We start from the raw sequence: 24,854 nt of genomic DNA, 5'->3' as shown, positions 1-24,854 counted from the left end.
ACGTTATTGACGTTACGATGACCAGTGACAGAGGGAAGGCTGACGTAAAAGGAGTCTTGACAGAGCGGGCATACCCGTGAAAGCCGGGGTAATCCTTAATCGAAGCAGACGACGGAGCAGTGTCCCTCAAAGTTCCCATGATGCTCTGCGCCGCGCGTTTGGTGGCGCGCGTATCTTTGTAAAATCGTCTATTCTTCCGGCGCAAGACCAGGACAGCAACCGCCTGGGTACATCGAGAAACCGCGTTGCCTCCGTTTCAATCAAGAGCTTTGGTGCTTATGATAAGAGTTCAAGGTAACTCGTTACTGTAACTAAGTTCCTTTTTTTTTTTCTTGGTAACTTGTAACTTAACTCGGTACTTTTGCGCCGTGGTAACTTTCAGAGGAACTCGTTCCTTTTTCTGGTAACTTTGCAAAAGTAACTTAAGTTAAGTTCCAAGTTACTTTTAATTCGTTTTTCACTCACGTGTACATATTTTCTTGCTTTCTCTCCGGTTCTTTCATTGCATTTTTCTGCCATAAAACGTGATATTCAACCAATGACAGTATTTTATTCAGGAACTAAGAATCGCTACTATTGAAATGAAGCTGAACCATCGTGCGCCCACACGGAGTAAGATGCAAGCGTTCGAATAGACCTGTACCAGTTTCAATTCAATTCAATTGTTTTATTTCCAAAAAACGGAAATGGATGAGAGAGGCGCCCTGTCACTTCTTTTGGACTTTTAGACGCCCTGTCACTTCTTGTGCATTTCGAAAAATATGCGGCGCACCTACCAGGCTACCACGCGACTTTCACACTGTGTAAGGGTACTCGATACCCTCGGTGGTATACTTCCCGTAAACAAATGCTAATGCCGTAAAACGCTAATCCATGATGGCGGGAACCACTGAGAACGTTCCTCGGGAACCCCCCAGGGAACGTAACCACCGAAATACGTTTCATTTCATTTATTTCTGTTTGTGTCAAACACAAAACAAGGTGGTACGCCAAAAAGCGGCAGAAGCCGCTTGACTAGGGCGGTGCAAACAACAGCGGAGTCAAACAAGAGAAAATAATACAGGCAAATATTTGAAAGCCATGATACAACATGCACAGTAGAGATAACCGATACAAGGCTATCAAGGAAATTCACTTAGAAAAAAGAAAAGGAATAATATTACACACATGCAGAACGACAAAATGCAATGCAACGTGCAAAATGCAACGTGCAGTTATCAATTCAGTTGACTTGAAAACATATTACTGAGATTTCTTGAGGACATTTGTGAAATATCAATACTAGAATTCAAGAAGCTATTTAGAACAATGGTAAGTCTGTAAGTTAAGGAGTAAGTAAGTTAAGTGTACATTAATTCCACGTTTCCCTCAGCACTTAGTGCAGCCAAGAAAGAAAAAAAAAACTTACCCCCTTTGTACATATCTTCTAAGCGGATAATCCACCCTGCATCATTATGGCTGTGAGGAATAAGGTGAATGTTGACTAATCTCGCCTTCAACGTCGGGCAACCCTGCAACACGTTAATTCATTTTTCACGCACTGTATAACAGGTGGTTATCGGCTCTCTGGGAAATAATGTGATACGCACTAAACGTATTAGCTGTCAAACGGGCTGAAAAATAGTTGTCGGCCAATGCAAGACGAATAATAGTTGGTATACTTCCAGCGTCAGAGTGCCATATGATGCGCTTATGGCAACAGATGCAAGCAGGTACTCGTTTACGCTCGAGGAATGCTAATCGCCTAAGTTAATAGTTAGTTAACGAATTTTAGGTAATTGTTCATTTTGTAGATGCATACTTTCTTCGAGAGGATGTCCGCCTGGCCGTACAACTCAACTGGAAAAACATCTGTTCTGCTCTTATAGATTTTTATTTTAAAAAATATGTAAATTGTAAAACTAAACACCCTGTCGCCCCAAAAACAGTGGGCTGCATGCATGCGCGTACACGACTCACTACAAGTGAAAGACCTACCTTTTCTTCACATATCCTCAGAGCAGCAGCGACGATGAGGCTGGCGACACAACAAATCAAGGGCAGAACACCCGCTGACGTCCTCTTGAGCATTCCCCGACGCTGGAAGTACACGGACGTGTCAAGATGATATGAGAGGACTGGTTCCATTGTAGGCTTGTACAGATTCTCGGGTCATTACAGTATAGTAAGTTGAAGCCTGTCTCATTGTACCTTCGGGAGTCGGATATATATACGTTGATCATCGCGCGCATACCTTTTCTCTTTCACAATACCTGGATATTCTTGAATAAGAGGGCAACCACGTATGATTGTGTCTCCATTCTCTTTGTTTAATCGTTTAAAATGGATAAAATACCCCAGTGCGAAGGTAAAACAATGGGACGAGACGAACACAGACAAAGGGACGACGCACAGCACTGACTTCAACCAAAAGAATTTATTTCCGTCACTATCTCCTTTTAAACTAATACCTTCTCTCCACACTAACTACAGCATCACGTGAGAATACATTCTACGCAAGAAAACATTCTATCTCATCAGACAAGGTTACTGATGGTACACTTATGCACGAATTCCCCAATTTCTTTATCGTTAAAGCTTCCAAGTATAGTAACGCCCCTTGTTTCTTGTTTTTATACAAAACTTTTGTGCTATTGTGACGGAAATAAATTATTTTGGTTGCAGTCAGTGCTGTGCGTCGTCCCTTGGTCTGTGTTCGTCTCGTCCCATTGTTTTACCTTCGCACTGGGGTATTTTATCCATTTTAAAAGACGTCATACCAACCCACCCAAATTTTAACCTTATTTCTCTTTGTTTAAGTACGTTAACTTCCCCCTCTGTGCTATCAGATACACACACAAAAAAAAAAAAAAAAATCGGTGACATCACCGCATCGTCGCACTTCTGGAAAAGAAGAGGGAAAATGTACAAACTGTTGCACGTCAATGTTCAAAGTATCGTGGTGGACGAGCGCAAGGTGTAGAATGGAAATGGCGTCGCAGAAGTTAGCCGCACTTGCTGCACGCATGCAAAAAAATTAATGCAAAGGCGTCTGCGTCCTTAAAAAAAGAGCAATTAAGCGAGCAAATCAATCAATAAATAAAGAGCGATTGCAGTCACACGTTTCTGTTACTTCCGTTGCCGTTTTTCTTTTACTGTAATTGTTATACTGCTGGTGCAATAACGCTGTGGTACTACCTGCATTGAATTTGATTGGCTTTTTTTTTTATTTCTGTCGTTACTGTGACTATGTTCCCTTACAATTTGCAGCCTATATCAATCCAGAGTTAGGGCCGCGAAGCAACCGTGGCTATGAGCGTGCGTAGTGTATAGCATGGTTTAATAATGGAAGTAGCAAAGAGAGGAGGAAGGGGGTAGTGAACGCACCTTAGGTCGAATTCAAGGGGAAATGTGGCATCTGGGAAGTCTGCCGGGGAAGACTCGCTCGCGGGACTCGATCTTGCCACCTCTCATTCTTGGAGCTTGAGCTCTGACATTGGAGCACGCAGAAAAAGTAACTTAAGTAACATCCAAGCGTCTGTAACTCTTGCTTCTTCGTTTGGTGAATTTCTCTCCAACCTGCCGTGAGCAGTAAATAAGCGTTCATTCTTCATTGCTGGTTTGAGTCTAGCCCTGTTGTGTGCGTGCGTTTTCTGCTGCTCCCGATATACTCAAGGAATATATTGTCTACAATTCCATTACAATAGCTCGCTGCTCCTGTGTTCAGCACTGTCGAAGCTTCGCAGTGCACTGTACCTGAATGTCCAACAGCGTGTAACAGGAGACAGGACGAGAAATCACGAGGCTCAAGATATGGGGCGAAATACGTTACACAAAAAGAAAACACGAAAAACTCGCAGGACACGAGACATTGGAGTGATGTTGAACGCCGGGTGTTTCGACGCCTTGAGCTCTCTGACCATAGACCATTCAGATTTTCCAAAGTACTTGGCCCATGGAGCTCTCCTGCGCATTAGTGCCGGGCTCTTCGGTCCCTTTTTGCTTTCGTGCAAGCCACTGGACTCCTCAAAGACCTCTAAACAGAACTCCGACCTGTCTTCACTTCGCTCTCACCATTAATAAACCTACCCGAGAAACGTCATCATGACGTTGGTAGACAGACTGAAACCGAAACAAATCTGAAGGGGAGGGCCGGATTCCATAAATGGACACTTGTTCGCTGCCTCCTATTGAAAGAAGTAGGACCGAAGGTCGCGTCCCTTTCCGTCTCTTTCAGGGACGTCGCGTCCCTTTCAGGGACCATCGTAATCCCCTCAAGACCGTGACTTTCAGGCGTGACCTTGTTCGCCCCTAGCTTCGAGCGTAGTTCAACTCTACCAAATTGGTGGCGCTGTCGAACACATATGACGTCATTTGTTTACAAACAGGGAGAGGTCTATTCCTCCTCTCATGTTAACCTAGCTCTGTGAAGTGGGGTAGGGTCCTGTGGCTACCACGGGAAAACGTCCCATGTCATCATCACTTGTCCATCATTTATTGTTGTTGTTGTTGTTACTGGGGTGATGTTGACTTGATTTGTGGTTCGTCGCTCTCCAGCTTTACTAGGTCACTCAGGAGTTGATGACAACACAAACAAGGTAGAAGTTTGCAGCTGTCAGCGTTCTGAATCAAATTCGTTTTCCATTTGCCATACGCAAGCTTCTTAAAGTGTGATCGTGTTACGTGTCCCTATCTGGCTTTCTTCTCTAAAATTATGCCTGTAATGTTTACGAAGCCGATCATTGATTTATGTTATTCTATGGCAAGGAAGCAGGTGATTTTTTATTTTTATTTTTTTCGCACCCGCATGGCAACCACGTTTATAAACTGCATCTCGGCTCTCTTTCGACAGCTTTTCAGATGGGAAGAGAGAGAAGAAGAAAAAAGGAAGCTAAAATACCGATCATCACTTGTTCCGTAGTTGCGAAAAGTGACACCAGGGGGTCACACACCCGCATGTCGCGCGTGCCATCCACGCGACACCTGGCGATGAAGCAAGCAGAATTAAAGCTGTTAGAATTAAAATTAGCATTCAAAAGAGGTTGTATTGGCGGTGTGCATCGAGGGCGTGGTCATACTCTCCATCCCAGGACCGGATGTTGTCGTAATGAATTGCCTCTCATTAACTGAGTGTGCAGCATAGAGCAATTTTACTGTGCTCATACATCATGCAAAACGGTGTGCGGTTACAAATTTGTAACGGGTGCGGGCTTAGAAGCTGAAATTGGGAAGTCATAAGCCTCTTCCATTCCTCTTAATCATCCTGAGGTCGTTTTTTTTTTTTTTTTTTTTTTTCACTTGCTTTACTATTCACGGGTTCTGGAGTAGAATTTATTGTTTATCAATCGATGAATGAATCAATGTCCTTATCTTGTAGTAATGTTAGTAGCTGTTTCGTTCGTTTTTTTTTCGTTTTTTTTTCGTGTTTCTTGTAAGTGTTCGCCATATATGTATTCACATACGCCATTTATTGTTGTTGTTGTTGTATTCACAAGATAAAATGATTCTTTGTCAAGAACAGCCTGAAGTCCAAGCATGATATGACTCGCTGAAACACGGGATGGGAAGAAGCAACGCAAGACTTTATCTGCCCGTTCTAGGCTCCACCCCAAAAAGCACAGAAGGAATACTCAAGCAAAATGTATAAAAAATCCTCAGTGCAAGAAGGGAAGCAAATAAGACGATGGCCGAAACGACACGAACACGGCAGTGGATGACAGTTCAGTTATTTCTTTCCCTTGCACTGTTTTTTTTAAATCCATTTTAATCACGAACCAAGCTGGCCAATTTCTAACCATCTTCAGTTTATTGGACACTAAATATGCTACACTTACAAGCAGTACATATGACCTGCTGTAATGTAAAAGCAAATTGTATGTTTCAAGTGTTCGTCACTCAACCGAGATTCTGCACTAGATTTTGCATTCTTTGTGACACACTGACGAGCGAAGAAACCTTTTCTTCGAGTCTTCGAGTTTTTTTTTTTTTAAAGCCTTTTAATATCGCTTTTAGGAACGTAAGAGAAATATTTGCATAATTAGGCGAATCCCGAAATAGCAGGTCGAGGTGTGAAGAGTAAATGCGAACAGAAAGGTGTAGCGAGAGAGTAAAAATCAACGGTACTAATTTACCGGCATTTACCCTTTCCCTTAAAACATTAACGACATTTATATCCCTTTCTGCTCAGAGTGTGTGACAAAATAAGAAATGATAATCATAAATAATACAAAGCAGAATAGTGTATACGAAGGGAAGGTCCTCACGGAGAGAACCATAGCCATGAGAAAACGTTTCAGTATGGTTGTATAAGAATGCGCACTTCACAGGAGTTGCAAGACCGCGCACGCCTCGTCCGATGCCCACGTCACATAGCGGCACTGGTCACTTGTGACGTCAGCCCCCGCGAAGGAAGGAAAGTGCACCTCCAACACTCACACGTCGATATCTCTGTTACAGCGCGTACAGCTATCTGATACGGAAGCATCATTTCTGAATGGCCACGGCGTAACCACACCTAACGGTTCATCATCTGCTACATTCCCGAGCTGAGACTCACAGCAGCTGCCCCGAATCCCACGTTAAGCCGCGAGATTAAAGTTTAGTTAAGGGCTTAGAGTTTAACCCCTAGTTCGTGTCCGCGTTATTTCCAGTCATGTACACTTGTACGTCCATTTGTAGACATGTGGATGAGAGACGTACCTTCGGACGATTCGAACCTAGGGAGATTCGATTAATTTTCGGGTGATTAAACGCTTCGGAAATGCGGTCTCGGAAACCACTGTTTGGTATCAGTAAGGATCATCCTAGTTATCACGCCTGTTCTCTACAAATCATACGTTCATACGCGCATTCGAGTTATTTCGTGGCGAGATACAGATTTCAAAGTGCACGCACGAGCTTGTATATACTCTAGAACTTCCTTCAGCTTAAAAGTTAGGTGTGAAAGTAAACTAATATTGACCTCCTGTAATTCCCGTTCGAAAGTAGTCTGAGATAAAATTATTCCTCTCGAGAGACTCAATTCAAATATTGTGAAATTCTCCTTTGAGACGGCACGTAAACCTCGTAAGAAACTACCCGTAACAAAGGCCAGTAACATATCATACAAAAAGAGTTTCTATATATTCCTCCTGTTGTTGTTATTTGTTTGTTATAAAGTGACTTATCTTAGTCGTACCATGTACTGCTTCGACCTAGTGCCAAGAGTATACGCATAAATAAATAAATCATATCACTATCAAGTAACGCTATCAGTAACTATCATTCATCATATCTATGAAGCGCAAAAGGGCGTATTTCATTGGTGTAATTCATTGGTGTAATTCATTAATGTAAGGACGTAATTTATTGATGGATAAGGGAGTGAAAGAGCGTCCTTTTGCGCTGCGCCGCGACCAGCCGCGACAAAAATACGTAAACCGAAACCAATTAATTACTGCAACAAATGACCCGCTTCGATGGCAGATTTTTCTCTAAAAGGTGTCCATTGAAGGTCTCAAAAGGGGTAGTACCCATTTTAATGCCGACAGCGCCCTCCTTCAGAAGTTACGCTTTTTTACGAAACTCATTTGCATTTTTATTTTAATAATGAGCGCCTCCCACTCATTCACACGGTGTGCAGCTTGTAGGTGGTATCGGACAGATACTTGTAAAAAAGAAAGTTCGTGGATTGGTGCACCCGTTCGCGAATTATTTAGCCCGGGGATTTAACTGAAACACCCGGTATATGTTCCTGTACCATGTTCATATTTTTGTAACCTGAAGAAGTGCAGTCTCGTGCACGAAAGTCTTGTTGCCATGTGTAAATAAATAAGTTGCCCCAACTGTTTAATATCACCTTTTTATCTATAAACTATTCTATGACACTTCCGCGTCTCAATATTTTGGAAAAATATATAATGTGCAAGATACAAATGTAAGTTGCAATGACATCAACTGGGTGGGATCCAGGCAACTGGCCCTTGACGAAAAAGTGTGTTCCTTATGAACGATTGTGCGTATCTCGTTCTCTCATGGAAGAAGTGAACGATAAAAAGCAACAACAACAAAATCTTGTGAACGACAAACATATGTGAAACTGGACTTGTGACAAATGTCCTTGTGGATGACCATCTGTGCTACTCGGTTTCAAGCTGCTGTATACGGTGTCCATAACGCATGATATATGAACGTGTCATCAGCTGACGTGGAAAAATCGTCCTTTGTGCGAGATACTTCCGCCGGTAAACATATCCAATCACTTTATGACACCGAGGTCGGCTAAACGCACGTTATAAATTGCGTCTCTCCGCGCTCGTTAACCGTTGAAGTGTAATATAAATGATATCTCCGCGTGAGTAAGAGTACAAGAGATATATGGTAGGGGAATACTGTGGCTTTGTTACCTTGACTTGAGCTTTCACGCGCGAGCGCAGAATGCAACGAAAAGGACCAGAGAAACTCGCGAACGATACGAAAATCAATCAATCGATCAATCAATCATTTATTGTTATCTGAGGTGACAGCATGTAGCCTACTAAATAGTGCACCCGCGACAATGTATAAATACAATATACGCAAATACAAATGAACAGGCAGGGGGGGGGGGGGAATATGTTTATTAAGAAAAAAAGAAAGGAAATGTTAGCCAGGCAAAGAGCCGGCTTGCTATTCCGAAAAAAAAGGGGGAAGGGGCAAACGAAAAAGAAAAGGAAGGAAAAAGAAAAGAGAAAGAAAAAAGAAAAAGGGGGATCGAAACAGAGGAAAGAGGAAAACAAAAAGAAAGGAAAGGGAAAGAAAACAAGAAACAAAAAGAAAGGAAAGGAAAAGAAAAGAGAAACACAAAGAAAGAAAAGAGAAACACAAAGAAAGAAAAGAGAAACACAAAGAAAGAAAAGAGAAACAGAAAGAAAGAAAAGAGAAACAAAAAGAAAGAAGAGAATAAACACTAGCAAAACGTTACAGGCAGTTCACGAGTCCTGAGACAGGCAGGGTTCACAAATATAAGCTAGGCAAACGAAGTATTTCGCATATCAGAGCCGCATATTCCTTTATTTCCCAATTTTTCTCTGCGTTTTATTTTACTTTATTTAATTTTCTTTCGTTATTTTCTTTCTTCGTTTCATTTTCTCTTTCTTTTTCTTTTTTTTTTCTTTGTGGGATAGCAAGCCGACATGACGTTTGGCTGACCTTTCCTCCCCTTTTTTTCTTTGTTCTAATAAATATATACACCCCCCCCCCACCCCCACCCCCACCCCCAGAGTCCAGAGTGTAAGATAAGTATACGTTTACATCAACTGAAGACGTAAGTGTCACATCCATGAAAGCTGACCTCCAGCGTCGTATGGAGTATACGCCAAAAACTTTCCCGCCTGTGCCTTTTTCAGAACATATACTGCCGTAATGATTCACTGCGAACAAGTCCTTCGCCCCACACGTATATCTCCCACCGCACTACAGTCATCATCATGAAGTACAAATTCTTCATTAGTGCACAGAAAGCTTCGCAGATTCTTTTGTTCCAAGCACATCTCATGACTGAAACCACCTCCCCGGTTGCTTCGCGTGTACTTCTTCTGTTTAATCTATTTACATCCTATTTAAAATCTCATATAATCTATTCTCATCTAATATATTTAAAAGTTTCATTTGTGAGCATATCACTTTTATCTGTATCGCCATTTTGTAAGCCAACGAGTTCCTCTTCATTACTATGTTTTATGCTACATATCTATATATAATTAATTAATTAATAAACCACTCCCCACTGTAATGCTCCCACACTGAGGGTAACTAAATCAATAAAGAAAGAAGGAAACTGTAATTACGAGCGTTGATACAGCGATAATATTAGATTCTAACCCATTCATACGTTTTCTGCGCATAATACATAATACAACGCATAATAACCACATAAACAGCAGAGCTGCGGGAACCAGGGACTGAAACCGAAATGAATATCGGTTCGGTTACGGTTACGGTTGAGTTACGGTTATGAGGTTCGCCGTTTTAATATTTGCGGTTACCTGTAACCAAACAGTTGAACCGGTATATTTTCCCACGGTTTTCTCTAGGATGTGCCAGGCTGCGTGGATGTCGCAAAATGAACATAAAGCGCAAACGGGTAAAAATGAACACATTTATCTGTTGCGCTCCGAAAGGGTTGTGCAGTGCCGTCTGCCAGGTCGAAGAAAGCTCTAGTGAATTGTTTGTTCGACGCACTATGGCCGTTTGCGACATTCGTCGTAAAATAATTTGTTGCGGTCTCTTTGTATACCTCGTGCACATTCATTTCGCTCGTCCTGTAACGAGCTATACAAGGCAAGAAAAACTGAGTACGTTCAGCGGTTAAGCAAATAGATGTGGAACCAAACGACGTGCAACGCTTGGTCTCTTAAATGGTCACAATAGTAATACAGTTCATAAAAGGGACGTATGCAATACATGTCATACGATTATTTATTTAAAGTACCCCAAAGGCTCATCAGAGCGCTACATGGGGGAGTAGGATTGTACATGCATGTCAGCAACACAAAAACGATGAGAGAGAGAGAGAAAAAAAAAGTGCAAAACACTGAACCAGTCATATTGCCTGGCTGGCACGGAAAGTAGAGCATACAATAGAAAAACATAATAGCACATTATAAAAAGAATACAAACATCAAACGGAAAGTTGGCCATGGAAATTATCGTAGTCAACGAGCTCAGCTAGGTCAGAGGGAAGATCGTTCCAGTTAATTGCGGTTCGACAAAAAAAAATGATTTTGCAAAGATGTCCGTTCGACATTGAAAACGATTTACTTTGCATCGATGGTCGAAACGTGGGAATATAACTGTAGAGCGGGTAAGCGGAGAAATGTAGGTGGGATACTGTGGACGAATCTGTGAAAAAATGATAACCTTGCGACGGTTCGGCGACTGTCCAGGCTAGGGAGCTCAAGTAGCTGTTTAATTGCCGTTACCGAGGAACTTCGCGGGTCCAAGGGCATAAGATATGTTGTCTACAAAAATTCTGTATGAACGCCACATGACGAAGAGACCTATACTTTAACACAAGCACGTACTACACCACTAATCAGAGTTGTAAAGCGATACAAATATCGCATTCAAAGTTGTGCGCGTTCACGCTTGAGCCGATTCATATGAACCGGTAACGGAAATCTCATTTTTCGGTCCAGGTTACGGTTTCGGTTAATTGCCGATGCTGAATTGCGGTTACGTTGCGATTCCGGTTCTTAAAGAAAAAATTGGTTCCGAGCGATTTTCGGTTTCGTTCCGGTTTCAGTCCCTGGCGGGAACTGGGCGTTCCCAGCGCATTCGAACTGTGAACAGCACACCTGATTCAAATGACGTTCGCGGAGCATTTTGAGTCACAGATGTCACAAAGGCCACGTTTGGCCACAAAACGAACCAAACACAACGTTGTTCTATGGTGGACTAGAAATACGGGTGTGCCAATCGGCAAGTCTTTCAGGTACTCTGAAGTCCGCGATATGGCCGCGCTCTGGCTGATTTTCCTAAGTCACGTGATGTTCCACTACAGTTTGCCCAAGAGCGCTGGTGTGCGAATGTCAGTGCTTGGGATGCGATACGGACAAACAAGGACACGGGTCACTCGTTATCAGCTGTTTTGTTGCAGGTATCACCGCGGCTGGCCTTCACTGCTTTTTTATTTGTTTGCCTTTGAACTGAGGCAGCCCGACGAAGCAACAAACTCTATACAGCAATCTATTCTATCAAGCATGTACACGCCCACGCGCTTTACTGATAAGGTGACGAACGAACATCCACAGCAATGCATGTGTTATCACATCGAGATGTTCAGATGTGTGCCATTAGGCACACCCATCTGCCGTTGTCACGTGACAACTTCGCCGTACTGTCCCCTAATTGACAACCATAAATGCAAGCAGAAGGAACAGTTGCCGCTGAAGAAAGCTTCGACATCAAAAATGTTTTATTGCTTACACGGAGACACAGGCGGAGACTTAGTTTTCCTTTGTAGTTCGTGGCGAATCCGCATGGTTCGCTGCGAGCGACGACTCGATCTATCCTTCATTTGAGGGACCCCCCCTTCCCCATGCATTGGATAGGCCGATTGGCACACCCGTATTTCTAGCCCACCATAGTTATTCTATCAGTAATAGCAACAGCCACTTGCCATGGATAATAATGCATGTGTTTACACTGTGACGCCTGTGTGTACAACTGCTCAATAACCCCAGAAACTCTGTAAAACAAGAGAGAGAGAGAGAAACAAAAAACACTTGCTGCTCCAGTTATTCTGCTTTTCTCTCGCGCTGCTTTTTTTCTTTTCTCGTTTTTCTTGCTTCGACTCTCTTGGCACTTGAGAAGAACAAAAAAAATGAAAGGTGTGAACATTTATTAACTAAAAGGCCTCCCGGGAAACGTCACCTCGAGTTCACAGAGCGGAATTTTTCCTTTAACCGCGTCTATGGGGTGACACTTGATCGCCGTTAGCGTTCTAAGCACCTATAATATTAACCTTTTGTACAGGCACGTGTTTTGACGCACAAAGTGGTTCGCATACATTTATTGTTTGCTACGCTCTTGATGCGTACCTTCAACAGCGCGCTTGATCGTATAGGAGCTTGAAGCGCTGACACGAAAATCGCTGCCCAAAGCAAACAGTGCTGATTCTTGTATGTAGGCTGAAAACGCGCCGCTTACAATCCCACGCGCGTGATGTTAACCGACGTGATAATACGCGACAGTGCGCCATTACGGGCTTGAGTGATATTCGGGATCCGTATTATTCCGTGTAGCGCACGTTCGATGGCTAACATCGGTAGAGATTTTATAGCACCGCGTGTACTCCGTACTTGACGTGCGATATATTTTTGTTACTTGCCACTTGGTGATATTTAAAAATAAAATATTTATTTCTAGTATTTATCGACCTCAGTTTCTTTTTCACGCGCCATAAAAACTCCAATAATCGCGATCAACTCCTTCTATTAAAACTACCGTATTTCGCACTGTTGATAAATGTGCACCTACAGCAAACATCGACGACGTAATTAGACCTCTCCCAGAGAAACGGCATCATGTCATTGGCAGACTGAAACCGAAACTAATCGGAATGGGAAGGCTGGGTTCCACGAATGGGCACTTGTTCGCTGCCTCCTGTTGAAAGAAAAGTAGTATCGAATGTCGCATCCCTTTCAGGGACCATCTTAATTCCCTCAAGACCGTGGCTTTCGGGCGCGACCTTGTTCGTCCCTAGCTTCGAGCGTAGTTCAACTCTACCAAGTTGGTGGCGCTGTCGGACACTATGACGTCATTTGTTTGCAAACAGGAAGAGGTCTATTTGTCTCGTTCCAAATTTACTGCGCATAACCATAGCACACAACTTGATATTCTGCGCATCGTAGCGATATTTGTCAGACACATCGCGCAGTATACTTTTTCTCAATGCAATCGCCACTTGTACCTTTTCCCTGCATCGACCTATAGTTATTTCCCTTTGTAAGCTTTAGCTTGCAATGACGAATTATGTAGGAAGCGCAGACGAAAGATTTAATTGTAGCTAATTATAATTAATTAATGCATTTACCAGCTCGCGTGGCATAGGGGTTAAGATGATCGCCTTCCACGCCGAGACTGGGAGGTGACATATGGGTTCGAATCCCTGTGTGCTGTCTGGGGTTTTCCCTGGATTTTCCGGCGGAGTTTCCAGAGGAATGGCTGTACAGTTCCCCCTGAAGTCAGCCCAGGACGCACACTAACCCCTCTCCTTCCTGCTGTCCTCTCTCCATCTGTCCGCGTCTGGACACCGCTCACAGCCACGGTTGCTTAGTGGCCCTAACACGAAAGTTAAAAAATAATAAATACCGTATTTTGCGGTGTATAACGCGCGAGTTTATAAATTTAAAAAAAGTGTCACGAAGAGGCAATGCGCGTTATCTACCGGTGCGCGTTATGCGCCGAACTTTTTTTTCAATTTCGGCTAATTTTAACGGGTGCGAGTTACACACCAGAAAAAAAAACGGTACCATCTTTGTGCATTTGAAATAAAATAGGTAAAAACAACCATATAACTGACATCGTATCTAAGAATCGCCAATGGGTCGTAAATGGACCGAACTCTCCGTTTGCACTTGCTCTTGCACGTGCTCCGTCTTTTGTCCACTGAAACTTCACTCTCCTACATTTAGAATTAAAGCTACTACTACCACGTCCACCCTCTTTTAATTCCAAAATTCTGCTGCGCGCATATTATTCGCGAGGCAGGCGCATAAAATGGGCCGTGATAGTAACCGGAACGTGCGTGTGACATTACGCGACGCTCACGGTCAGGCACTTCGCTTTAAAGAGCACCCTTTTTCTTCTTTTTCTTCTTGATGGGGTAGCGCGAGGGTTTGTTTGAAGGCAAGCCGTCGGGTGAGCACAAAAGGGGGGCGCTTGGCAATGTCAATTACCTGGTCAAAAATTTCAATCACTCTGTCAGGCTGCCTCCTGGGTGTTCGGCCCATCGGTCACGCTTGTTCAGGATTCTTACAAGGGACGCCACTCTCCATACGTCCAATGCATTCGACGCGAAAACGGCACCGTGGCGGTGTACGCTTACGTCACGTTGTTTACTACTATCAGCTTTCCCAGTAAACAATCGTTGACAAAGAGCTATACGGCGGGAACTGTCGGGAGAATATACTGTATGTGCACACGTCCAATGCACGGCAAAGCTAGACTGAAGGCGATCCAGGACGGTGTATAGGCTTCATTAATCAATTAATTACTGAATTAATTTCGTTTCAACGTTAACGCCTCGTTTGGGCACAGAAGTAAAGCGGTGAACCACGATTCGTCTCAGGTTATAAGTTAATTTGTCTTTTGAAAGGGATATCCTTATATGGCCGACCACCGTGTAGGTCCGTCCGCGGCTTCATATGGTCACGTGACCTGTCACGTGTCGCCACCACGTGATCGACAGATTCTGTTGGCGGAACGCTAAAATTGTGTAATCACCATGGTAACAATGCCAGAAGGAGAGAAAATTATACGGTTTCACGAAACATTCTATATTAAAAAAGGCACTTCAAAAAGAGTTCCGCAAAAAAGAAAAAAAACTCTAACGATAGTCCTATAGAGAAAAACGTATTTAAACGCGTTTAGCACAATGGCCGAAGACACAGCTAATTTTTTTATGGGTTATTTGCGGCTGACCTATTACAATGCTTATGAGTGGTGTACGTATTCGAAATAATTTCTGCATTTACACCAACGGCGTTTTCTATTTTTTTTAAATAAGCGCACGCAATCTCAACTTGAGTGTATATCCTCAATGAACTCCCGCAGCCTGACATCTCATCTTAGTCACCTTGAAAACGACTTCGGTCTTGTTTGCGAGACACTTCCGCACGCACGCCACACTTGGGCGTACATGCGACATGCCAAAGACCCGAGAGCGTCGTACACCACGGAGCATACTCCCAAGGGTGGATTTGCTGAATGAAATGGGTTTCTTTTTAGGCGGAAACAACCATTCTCGTAGCAATAACAAAAATAGCAACGAAAGACAAGAATGAGACAAATTGCTTCTCGTGTAACGTTCCAGTTGACGATGACGATTCCATTGCGTCAACGTGGTTCCCCGTGTGCGCCAACGTGTGAGATTAGATCTGGATTAAGTCTGTGGCAGCGTCTTCAGTGATTCAGGTAATGTTGCTACAGCGACGCTCACGATAGTTTTGCATGACGTACTATCATCTAGTGTACGATAAATAATGTGACTCTATGATCCGTCCCGCCGTTCTGAATTGCAGTCTCTTGCGGCCAAGTAGTTTCTTATGTCAAAATACTTCTGTAGTTATTTGGAAGGCATTCGGTTTGCCATAGAAATCGTGATGTCAACGTTCATTATATGTCTCTTTTAAAGACGAAATCTACAACAGTGATGCGTTACGACTCACCGCAAATTGGAGACACCGTCATGGAAGGGCCCCAAGAGCACAACATACCTGGGTAAATTACTTCTAAAATGTAATTAAATTGCATTAATCATTACTCCAGTTAGAATTTAATTAAATCACATTACTCATTACTGCGACTGAAATGTAATGAAATTACATTACAATTACTACGAAAAAAGTAATGACATTACTAAGTCATTACCGCGAATATAATCACACTCTTCTATTTGTCTCTTCTACCTGTCAGGGTGCCACGTATGACGTATCGTTCCACAATGTAGAGACGAATATAACACAATGTATGACGGCAACAGGAAGACTGTCCGGAGGATGGGGCCCGCAAACAATGACTATCCAATGCCACAAACCGTTAAACTGAACACTCGATTCTTCTGTAAAAAGTAATGAGTAATGTCATTAAAATTACTGCCCAAATGTAATTAAATTACAAAATGTCAAAAGTAATGCATTACATTACAAATTACCAGAAAAAGTAATTCATTACTGTAATTTCATAACAGCACCGTCCAAGGGACCGTGATAACAGTAATGACATTACGACCCAGGTATGGAACACAACTAGCTCTTAATTTCCAGGCAAGCTGTCAGAGTGAGCAACAATGCTTGGTCTCGCTTTGGTTTCTCGTCCTCGATAGCCTTGCGAAGCATGCGTAACAGTGCAGATACGGTGTACGTGTAGACAGCATGATGGCAATGTATGGACTGGACCTTGCAAGTATTTCGCAAAAGTCGAGCATATCAGCTACGTCCTCAAAGCATCTTCTTAAACTTTTCCTGTATAGACAACTGTACGTTGACTTACAAGACACTGCGCTCTGCTATAGCGAGAAAGAGGAATGCAAGCGTGCTTCCGGGCCTAATCAAAGCTCCATCCCACGCTATTGCGCTCCGTGAATTTATGTTCCGCACTCGGGCCGGCAATTTGTTACCTTCCTGCCAATCACGATTGACCAGCGCAGGGAGAATGTTTAATTTCAATATCATGCAAATGCATTTTCTTATCACCGCAGTCCTCAACACACCCAATCAGCCTTTCAAGTTTCCGCTTTATAATTCACGCTTTCCGACTTCACATATAAATCGTGCGTTCAAGGCCACCCACAAAGACAACTCCGAAAACCATTTTAAAAAGACACTCAACCTACTGAACATAATAAAAAAAAAGGGATCGGAAAAATACGAAAGCGTCTAAATCACTTCCTGGAAAAGAAAACTTAACAGGTTAGGCGTGAAATGTACACTCTCTTTGGTGGCTTGAAAAATGGCTCGACTTGGCTTTCTGCCACGTAAAACAAGAAGCGGCGCGGCGCGGCTCGATTAGGCCTAGTCGCGTCGTTAAAATCAACACCCGGTACGAAGATCTGACTGGGTGTGGCCGCGTCTGTACAAAAACTTATGCGCGTTCTTCACTACAGCGTAACGTGCTGCGATTCACATTCGTCCAGAAGCAGACACAGCTTTGCAGCGTGCGCCGTTCGACGTGCTTGCCGCTCGTCTGTAAATTAATTAGCCGACCATTTAAAAGTGGCCGGATAACACAAATAAATGAAGTAGGTGGGGTGGGGGGTGAGAAATGAGAGATTCGAAACGTTGGCGACCACCCGCTGAGCCTGAAAATGAATCGCCGTGGCTGTGCGCCAGTTGGTATGATAGCAGACGACTTTTTTTTCGCATTTTGTGTTTGTTTTCGGTTTCGTTTTTACGGTAGCAGGCGTTTGCGGTCAGTGTGGGAGCGGAGGAATGCGCACTGGGATACGCGTAACGGAAGACAGACCGGCCGCTATGCTGACCTTCCACTTTTGTAAAATATTTCGCTTTCCAATCTGAATAGGAGAAAACACGTGGCATCATTTGGAGCCCTATAATACTGAACGTCTGCATGCGATAGGAAGATATGACAACGTCCATTCTTTTTAGTGTCACTGCTCATCAATTTCAGTATCAGTTTCCTTAAACGAACTTCATATACAGCCATGTAGTACGACTCTAATACATGCGTGTTGAACGTACTGACAGTTAAATCGAACATCGTATGCACTGTGGTGGGGACTCACACGTAGCATGTACCCTACCACACTTCTACTGGAAGGACTTTAATAACAACCTTTATTTCACCAATCACTTGGTGGGACTGGAACAGGCAAAAAGCTCCAAGCAAATAGCTTAGTAGAGCAATTTTTCGGGCCTGTTGGTTTGAACCCATAATAAAAGCCTGATTTTATCTCATGATTCACTATATATGTGATTTTACCTAGAAAAAAACCGGAGTGGCATGACTGTTTTTAAAGCTTGTGCAACCCTTTGTCGAGTAAAACTTTCTCTCTGTCCGTCCATTTCACTGTTTTTTAGCGCTTTTATTACAAGTAGCTCGACGAGGATGACCTTCCCCCCCTTTCCACTTCACTTGACAATCAACAGCAAGTTAACGAAAAATATTGTGATGATTCGGTATACATAAAAAGTTTACAAAACATTTGTCGTTGATAATGTTACAAAAATATACATGACTGGTTTTAATCGATATACATTAACTTGACTAAACGTGGTGAGAGTGATTCCGTGATGATCATGTTTTGCAGATGTGAGTTAATGAGGCTCGTTAGTAGTTTTTGTGATCGTTGGCTGTGATCCCATAGTTGGTCCTTGGGATTGTGTAACGCTCGTTTCGGCGCAATGGGCACGACTTAGGATTAGTTTACCGCAATTGTTGCGGTGAATCACCTCACCCCATCGTTATTCATGTATTGTTATTTTAATTACATCAGTGAATTTATTAAACAGGTTGTGGGTGTGTAAAAATGGAACGTTTGCTATGTGACAAACCACTTTTTTCTGGAAGAGGAGCAGTTTATCTAAGTTTGTTATTGCTGCCCCAGACCAGATGACAGTATGCAAGGTGAGGTTATATGAGAGTGTTGTAGGCCATGGGCTTTGCTTTACAGGGTAGGATGCTCCTGTCCTGCGACGACCTAGAAGCCCAACTGCTCCCGATATTTTGGTAGTGATGTAGCTGATGTGTTTATCCAACGAGAGTGTGTTTGTGAACCACACACCTATAGAGACTTCACTTCATCTACAAACTGAACAGTATATGCTCCAATAACAATAGTTTGAGCCTTGAGATCATGAGACCATGCACGAATGTTTGGAAAATTCCTCAGTGGTGCCCTCAGTAACTATTGAATTGAATTGGATAGAAACTTTATTTCACATTGTAGCAAGTACAATGTGGGAGGCCCAGTGCAAAAAACTGCAAGAAGTACTACTAGTGTAGCACTTCCGACTACAGACCTCAGAGCTGCTCACGCGCAGAGAACTGTCAGATCTATACTGAGTACTGCACCGAGGTGTTTCCTCAACGTTCCTGCAAGCGGTCCCTGATCAGGCTCATGACTGACTTTTAGGTGAGGAGTAGGGTCCAAAATCGGGAAGGCACAAGATGATGTCTATACATACGAGTCACCACGTATGTAGTCACATACGTATAGTCATGGCCTCTAAACTTTTTCACCAAGTAAAACAGAATGACGCAGACTTATTCCGTATCTTGCAGTACCTTGCGACATGTATTGCGCTGAATGAACTTAACTATATCTCATTCTTTCCTCCGCTAAATCCGGCAAATACCGAACTACACCAAGGCAAGCCCGGTAACATATACAAGATGTCCGAGTGAATTTACGGCGTCGCTAATCTCGCACTCGCTCCCAAAAGCCATAAAGCGAACGGCGCTAACGGGTACATAATCGCTCCTACCGTTCGCCTTCTGTCCCGAAAACCCGTTATTCCTCACTTATCGGGCAATGAACACATAAATTACGCCCAATAGGGTGCGCGCTTCTGTAATCCCTATTCACGCTATATAGCCGATAAGACGTGTCGGGAGCTTCCTCGCATCCCGTTGTGCCGCTGAGTGAGCAGGTCCAAGTCGAGCCGGTGTCCGGCCAGCTTATCGGCAGGCTTAGTTGAGAGCCCCGTGAAGGATACCAGGGTTTTCGTTCCGATAGCTGAGTCAGCGGACATTCCTGAGTCTGTCGTTCCGGAACTGCATGCTTGCTTTCAGTCTTGAGGTTGAAAAAAAGAAACTGCGGTATCAAGTAGGATTTCTGGTAGCAGGACTATCTGCGCTGAAGAGGGAGTACATCGTGCTTAAGTACCTCTTGCGATCCTTGTTATACCCCTGTCAGACGGACTAATTTAGTGTCACTTTCAACGAGTGACACTTTGCACTTAGTGCCATTCGTGCGCTGCCACACGACATCATTTAGTGACACTCGGGAGAAAGCGCACTAACGATTTAGTGAGTTCCAAACTCACGTCACTTCTCTTCGGCTGACCGAATGTGTGTAGCCTCGATGGCAATCTTTGTGGTACAGGTAAAAATATTGAGAAGAAGCGAGAGGCCCTGACACAACAATATTTTTAAACGAGTATTTTCAACAGCGTGTTTCTTTTATTTTAGTACAGTGCGACATTGTGCCAAAAAAACAACAACAAAAAACATGTCATTACACTCTCGTTAACAGCCTGTCAGAACTGCGCGACCTCGGCGATCCGGTGGCGGCCATTTTTGTTGCGGCAACATGTTTGAGGCCAATCTGCAGGAAGTGTTTCTAAATCAAAGAAAAACATTCTGAGGAAGGCACTGTGGAGCACGCCTAAAAATTTTGCCGCCATTTATTCTTATCTACCGTAACTGCCATCATTGCTTCATGTGACGCTGATCGAAAGAGGGGGAAATGGGAGAAATGTCTTCTCCCCCTTGTGTTTTCTCGAAGGTCGGAGCGGTCGGAGGATATGTCACGTGGGGCTCCGCTAACGGAGTGCAAAAAATGAGCCCCCCCAGGAAGACGCGAAGGGCAATAACATTGCCAGATGAGAGCCGGGCGTCCGACGGAGCCTAACATGACGTCACAGTTCTCGAAGATAAAAATTAATTTCTCTAGTTTTCGTGTCACGTAGATATTTTCCAGGAATGTCAAATGAGACAAGAAGATTTCAGTAACATAACATTGGTAGGGTTCTTAAGAGACGAGATTTAATCCGTAGTGGCACTTTAAGCTGTGTAGCAAGCACGTAGTGAAAGTGACATTCGCCTGGTAGGAGTGCACTTCACGAAAATGACACTAAATTAGCCCGCGTGACAGGGATACCCTGTCAAACGGCGAACTCAATGTGAATTAGTAAACTGCCATTTGTGTTACTTAACTGTTCTTTACGGAGGACACCAGGTCAGACGAGCACTGCGAGCACTAACGGACACTCCTGGCCAGTGATGTTCATACTGATAACCAAGTAATCCTTTAGTGCAGTGGTTCCCAAAGTGTGGGAGTAGGATCCAAAATCAGGAGACGACGTCTATACATAGTATGGTCATGCAAAGAAAGATGCAAACTTATTCGTATCTTGCACTACTTTGCGACATGTATTGCGCTGAGTGGACTTAAAATATCTCATTCTTTCCTCCGCTAAACCCGGCAAATACTGAACTACAATCTCCGGGACCCCAAAGAGTGTTCGTTGGGGTCGCGACATCATCTCTGAGGGAGACGATATTGAGATATGACAATATTATGATACTAAAGAAGGCGGAAATATACTACCTTCTTATTTCCTGCATGGCGGTGCCTTTTTTTATTTTTTTTTTTTTCTGTCTTCACGTCCCTTACTTATGTCAACATGAATCGTACTTAACGGGAGGTCCTCGAATCGAATCTCAGTGGTTTTAGGGGTCAGACACACCGAGAAGTTTGGGAAACGCTCAAGTTTAGCGTACAAGTGGAAGAGAGGAAGACAGCTAGCACCGCGAAGTAGCTGGAGCTGTGGGCAGGTGGAGAGAGGGTAGGAGGATGGAGACAAGGGGTTAGTATGCGCCCTGGGCTGACTTCAGAGAGAACTGTGCCGATGATAATGATGATGATTCGTGTTTTATTGACGCATCAGCAACTAAGGCCGTGATGCGGCAAAGTCCCGACATCTACTTGAGACGTTTGTGCCGGCATCCATTTGAGATGTCTCGCTGAAAAACCACGAAAAGGTACAGGCACCACAAACGGTGATATAGGATTGGATCCCATCCACTTCTCAGTCTTAGGCCCGCATGACCTTGGAACCAACAATCAGATGCAACATCCACTCTGCCATGCGACTGCAACGCCTGTCGACGAGCGCTATGTTGAGCGGAAGAGTAGCTCATGATTCCACCATGACGAAAACAAGAACCTGCTCTCGTTGTAGTACTACGCTGCATGCATCTATTTCAGGGATAACGTTTACCGTTACAGTGCAGGGAAAGAGTACTTAATCCTTTCAAGCGACAGAGTAGTCAAAAAGTATCCCTACAGCTGGCTAACCTTTTCAGTGACTTTCATCTTTCATCAAAAAGTATGCCTTATCAACGTAGTACTATAGTAGCTGAGGCAATGGAATATAGAAGGATGGGCACGAACACTGAAACCTCAAAAAAGCCCAGTTTCATGCTGCGATTAAAGAACGACAGTTGGTCTAAATGGTAGTTGACGAAATGGCAGTTACGCCTTATGCCTTCGTGCATCCCCCATCCCTATTACGGGAAAGTTAAAGGTACTGTAAAGCAGTAGACAAGCAGGATATGCTTTCGACGTGGCTTGGGACTTTGTTGTTTGTAAATCCCATATGCGGAACCGTACGACCGACAACGCTCTCTAAATATTTTTTATTTATCATGAAAAATCCGGCGTAGTGCAGCGGCGCGACGCCTGGTGTCAAACAACCCTTTGTGCAGCGGGCAACACTGTCGAATATGTATTATGTATGCAGCACTATTTTGTCGCGTTTTGTTCTTTTGGTGGCTATATTATTTCGTATCATATTTCCATGGAAGTGCAGAGACCCATATTTAGTGTATTTTTTGTGAAATAAAATCAAAAAGAAACGTAGCGCTGTTCGGCTGTCGGGCCCAGTGTTATGCTCATGCAAAGTGGTTGCCGCCGTACGCGGCTGAGAGTACGGATTCCTTCCGAATACTAATACAGTGTTGCCCGTAATAATTAAATTCAATTTTCTAATTAACTGCACCACCGACTGGAATGAAATTTGCGCCGTTTTTGTACTGATGGCTTGGACTATCGAATAGCCACGCTAAATGAAATTCGGCCTCTGCTGCTTTACAGTACCTTTAAGCACATATACGCAGCATCCCCTTGCTCAGTGCTTGGAATGATTACCAGGACCCAAACCCGTTTATATATACTCCATGTGCGTCTTCGTAGGCAAATGTCAATTCTGAACGCATTTCCTTTAGTCAATGTTTAGTCGATGAAGCGTACGTGAAATGGTATTTTGTGGTAGAAAGGCACCAAGCAAAAGTTTAAGCTCAAATCTCGAAGCACTTTTTTTAAGCCCCGAGATCGCCGACCGGCTTCACCAACGCTTGTTAACTCTGAACCGAGATCAAGGGTTGCTAAACCTTGAAGATAACACTCAATTTCTTCTTTAAAGGAGAAAAATTCGGGGAAGAACAAGAAGGAGAGCTAAGAAAGGGAACTTTTAACGTCATCTATCCGGCAACACTTGTAAATACACACTCGCCACACGATCAGCGATTACAAACGTACAAACAGACCTTACGAACGAACGAACAAACAAACAGAGGACATGCACGGGGGCTCGTGCTCAAGTCAATGGAAACAAATGCAGTGCGTGACTCCCGAAACGTGCTTCAAGTGTTGCTTGAATGTCGAGACAAATAGGGGAATTTCGGGAAGTAACCTAGTATACGATAGCATGTAGATATACCACGCTTCCTTGTAACGACTCCTACGTGCCACGATTGACTTAAACACTGCAAGCGCAAAGTCCATCATTAAGTAAGACGCAAAAATATAACAAAAGGCAAGCAGTCGACGCTACTTTACTTCGTGAAAGAAGACAAACAAAAAAAAGTCCTCGATAAATCACCCACAGTTCGCATGCACACGCAGACGCAGTCCTTGGAAAATCTCCGTGCAACATCTTTCATCGTACACAAAATACCATCACCGCAAAAGCCATCTTCCACCTCGCAACCGAAACTCCTTCTGGTCACACTGAAGGAGGTTTCGCTCGATGATGCTTGTATCCACAAGATGTGTTGACAGCCCAGTTATCAGTGTTAAAATCCACGCAACCACCGTTTACTCTTTCTTCCTCCGATGTCTTTTCTTTTTCCTCTTCACGGCGTTCCGCCATTTCTTTTCTTTATCTGTTTCGTTTCTCGCAACGCTTTTTGGGGGCGCCATGCTGTGAAGTCTTGACGTTTTCCAAAGCACGTATCTTGACGCGAACGGAGCCGCCTCCCTCGGAGGGAACATACGTTACTTGGCGGTCAGTTTCTTGCGCTGCGATCTTTCGGACACACACGAAGCCGTCGGATGATGACCGGAGACGGACGCCGGTGGAGGCACGGGCGGATGGCAGTGGCAATGTTCGCTCATTGTTGACGGAATGTCAACATCGAGATTGGGTATGCCAGACCTGGAGAGTAACTCAGTTTACGAGTAACTGAGTTACTTACTGAGTAACCCGTAATTGAGAAAGTAACTAGAATTACTCTTCCTCAGAGAGTAATACCTTTCAAATGTAAATAGGTATGTGGTTACTTTTCCTTAGAATTGGATGTCTTCCGCTATAATATAAAAAAAACTATTACATTTTCTCTTGCTAGTCTCTTCCTATTGCAAAAGCAAACTAAGAAAAGTAAGCTAACTAAATTTAACTACTTACCATGTAACTCAGTTACGAGTAACGGAGTTACTTACTGAGTAACCGGTAACTGAGAAAGTAACTAGAATTACTCTTCCTCAGAGAGTAATTCCTTCCAAGTGTAACTATGTATCCGATTACTTTTCCTTACAATTGGATGTCTTCCGCTATAATTTCGCAAACCTATTACATTTGCTCTAGCTATAGGCTCTTCCTATTGCA

The 24,854-nt window shown here is 43.5% G+C and overlaps 1 protein-coding gene across 3 annotated transcripts in view; it reads right to left on the bottom strand.

Moving 5' to 3' along the window:
• LOC135398980 (lysosomal alpha-mannosidase-like) overlaps positions 1-24,854 on the bottom strand; it is a 98,196-nt gene that overhangs the window by 32,905 nt on the left and 40,437 nt on the right. For all 3 annotated transcript variants that reach the window (XM_064630587.1, XM_064630586.1, XM_064630588.1), the window contains exons 2-3: positions 1,978-2,079; positions 1,409-1,511 (exon numbers count right to left, since the gene is read on the bottom strand). In XM_064630587.1, coding sequence (XP_064486657.1) covers positions 1,409-1,511; positions 1,978-2,070 — 196 coding nt within the window. In that variant the 5' untranslated portion in view covers positions 2,071-2,079. The remainder of the gene's footprint in view (positions 1-1,408; positions 1,512-1,977; positions 2,080-24,854) is intronic.

Source organism: Ornithodoros turicata, chromosome 6, assembly GCF_037126465.1.
Source record: "Ornithodoros turicata isolate Travis chromosome 6, ASM3712646v1, whole genome shotgun sequence".
Classification (NCBI taxonomy): Eukaryota; Metazoa; Arthropoda; class Arachnida; order Ixodida; family Argasidae; genus Ornithodoros; species Ornithodoros turicata.
Note: the sequence above shows the minus strand (reverse complement) of the source record. Positions and strands in the feature narration are given on the sequence as shown.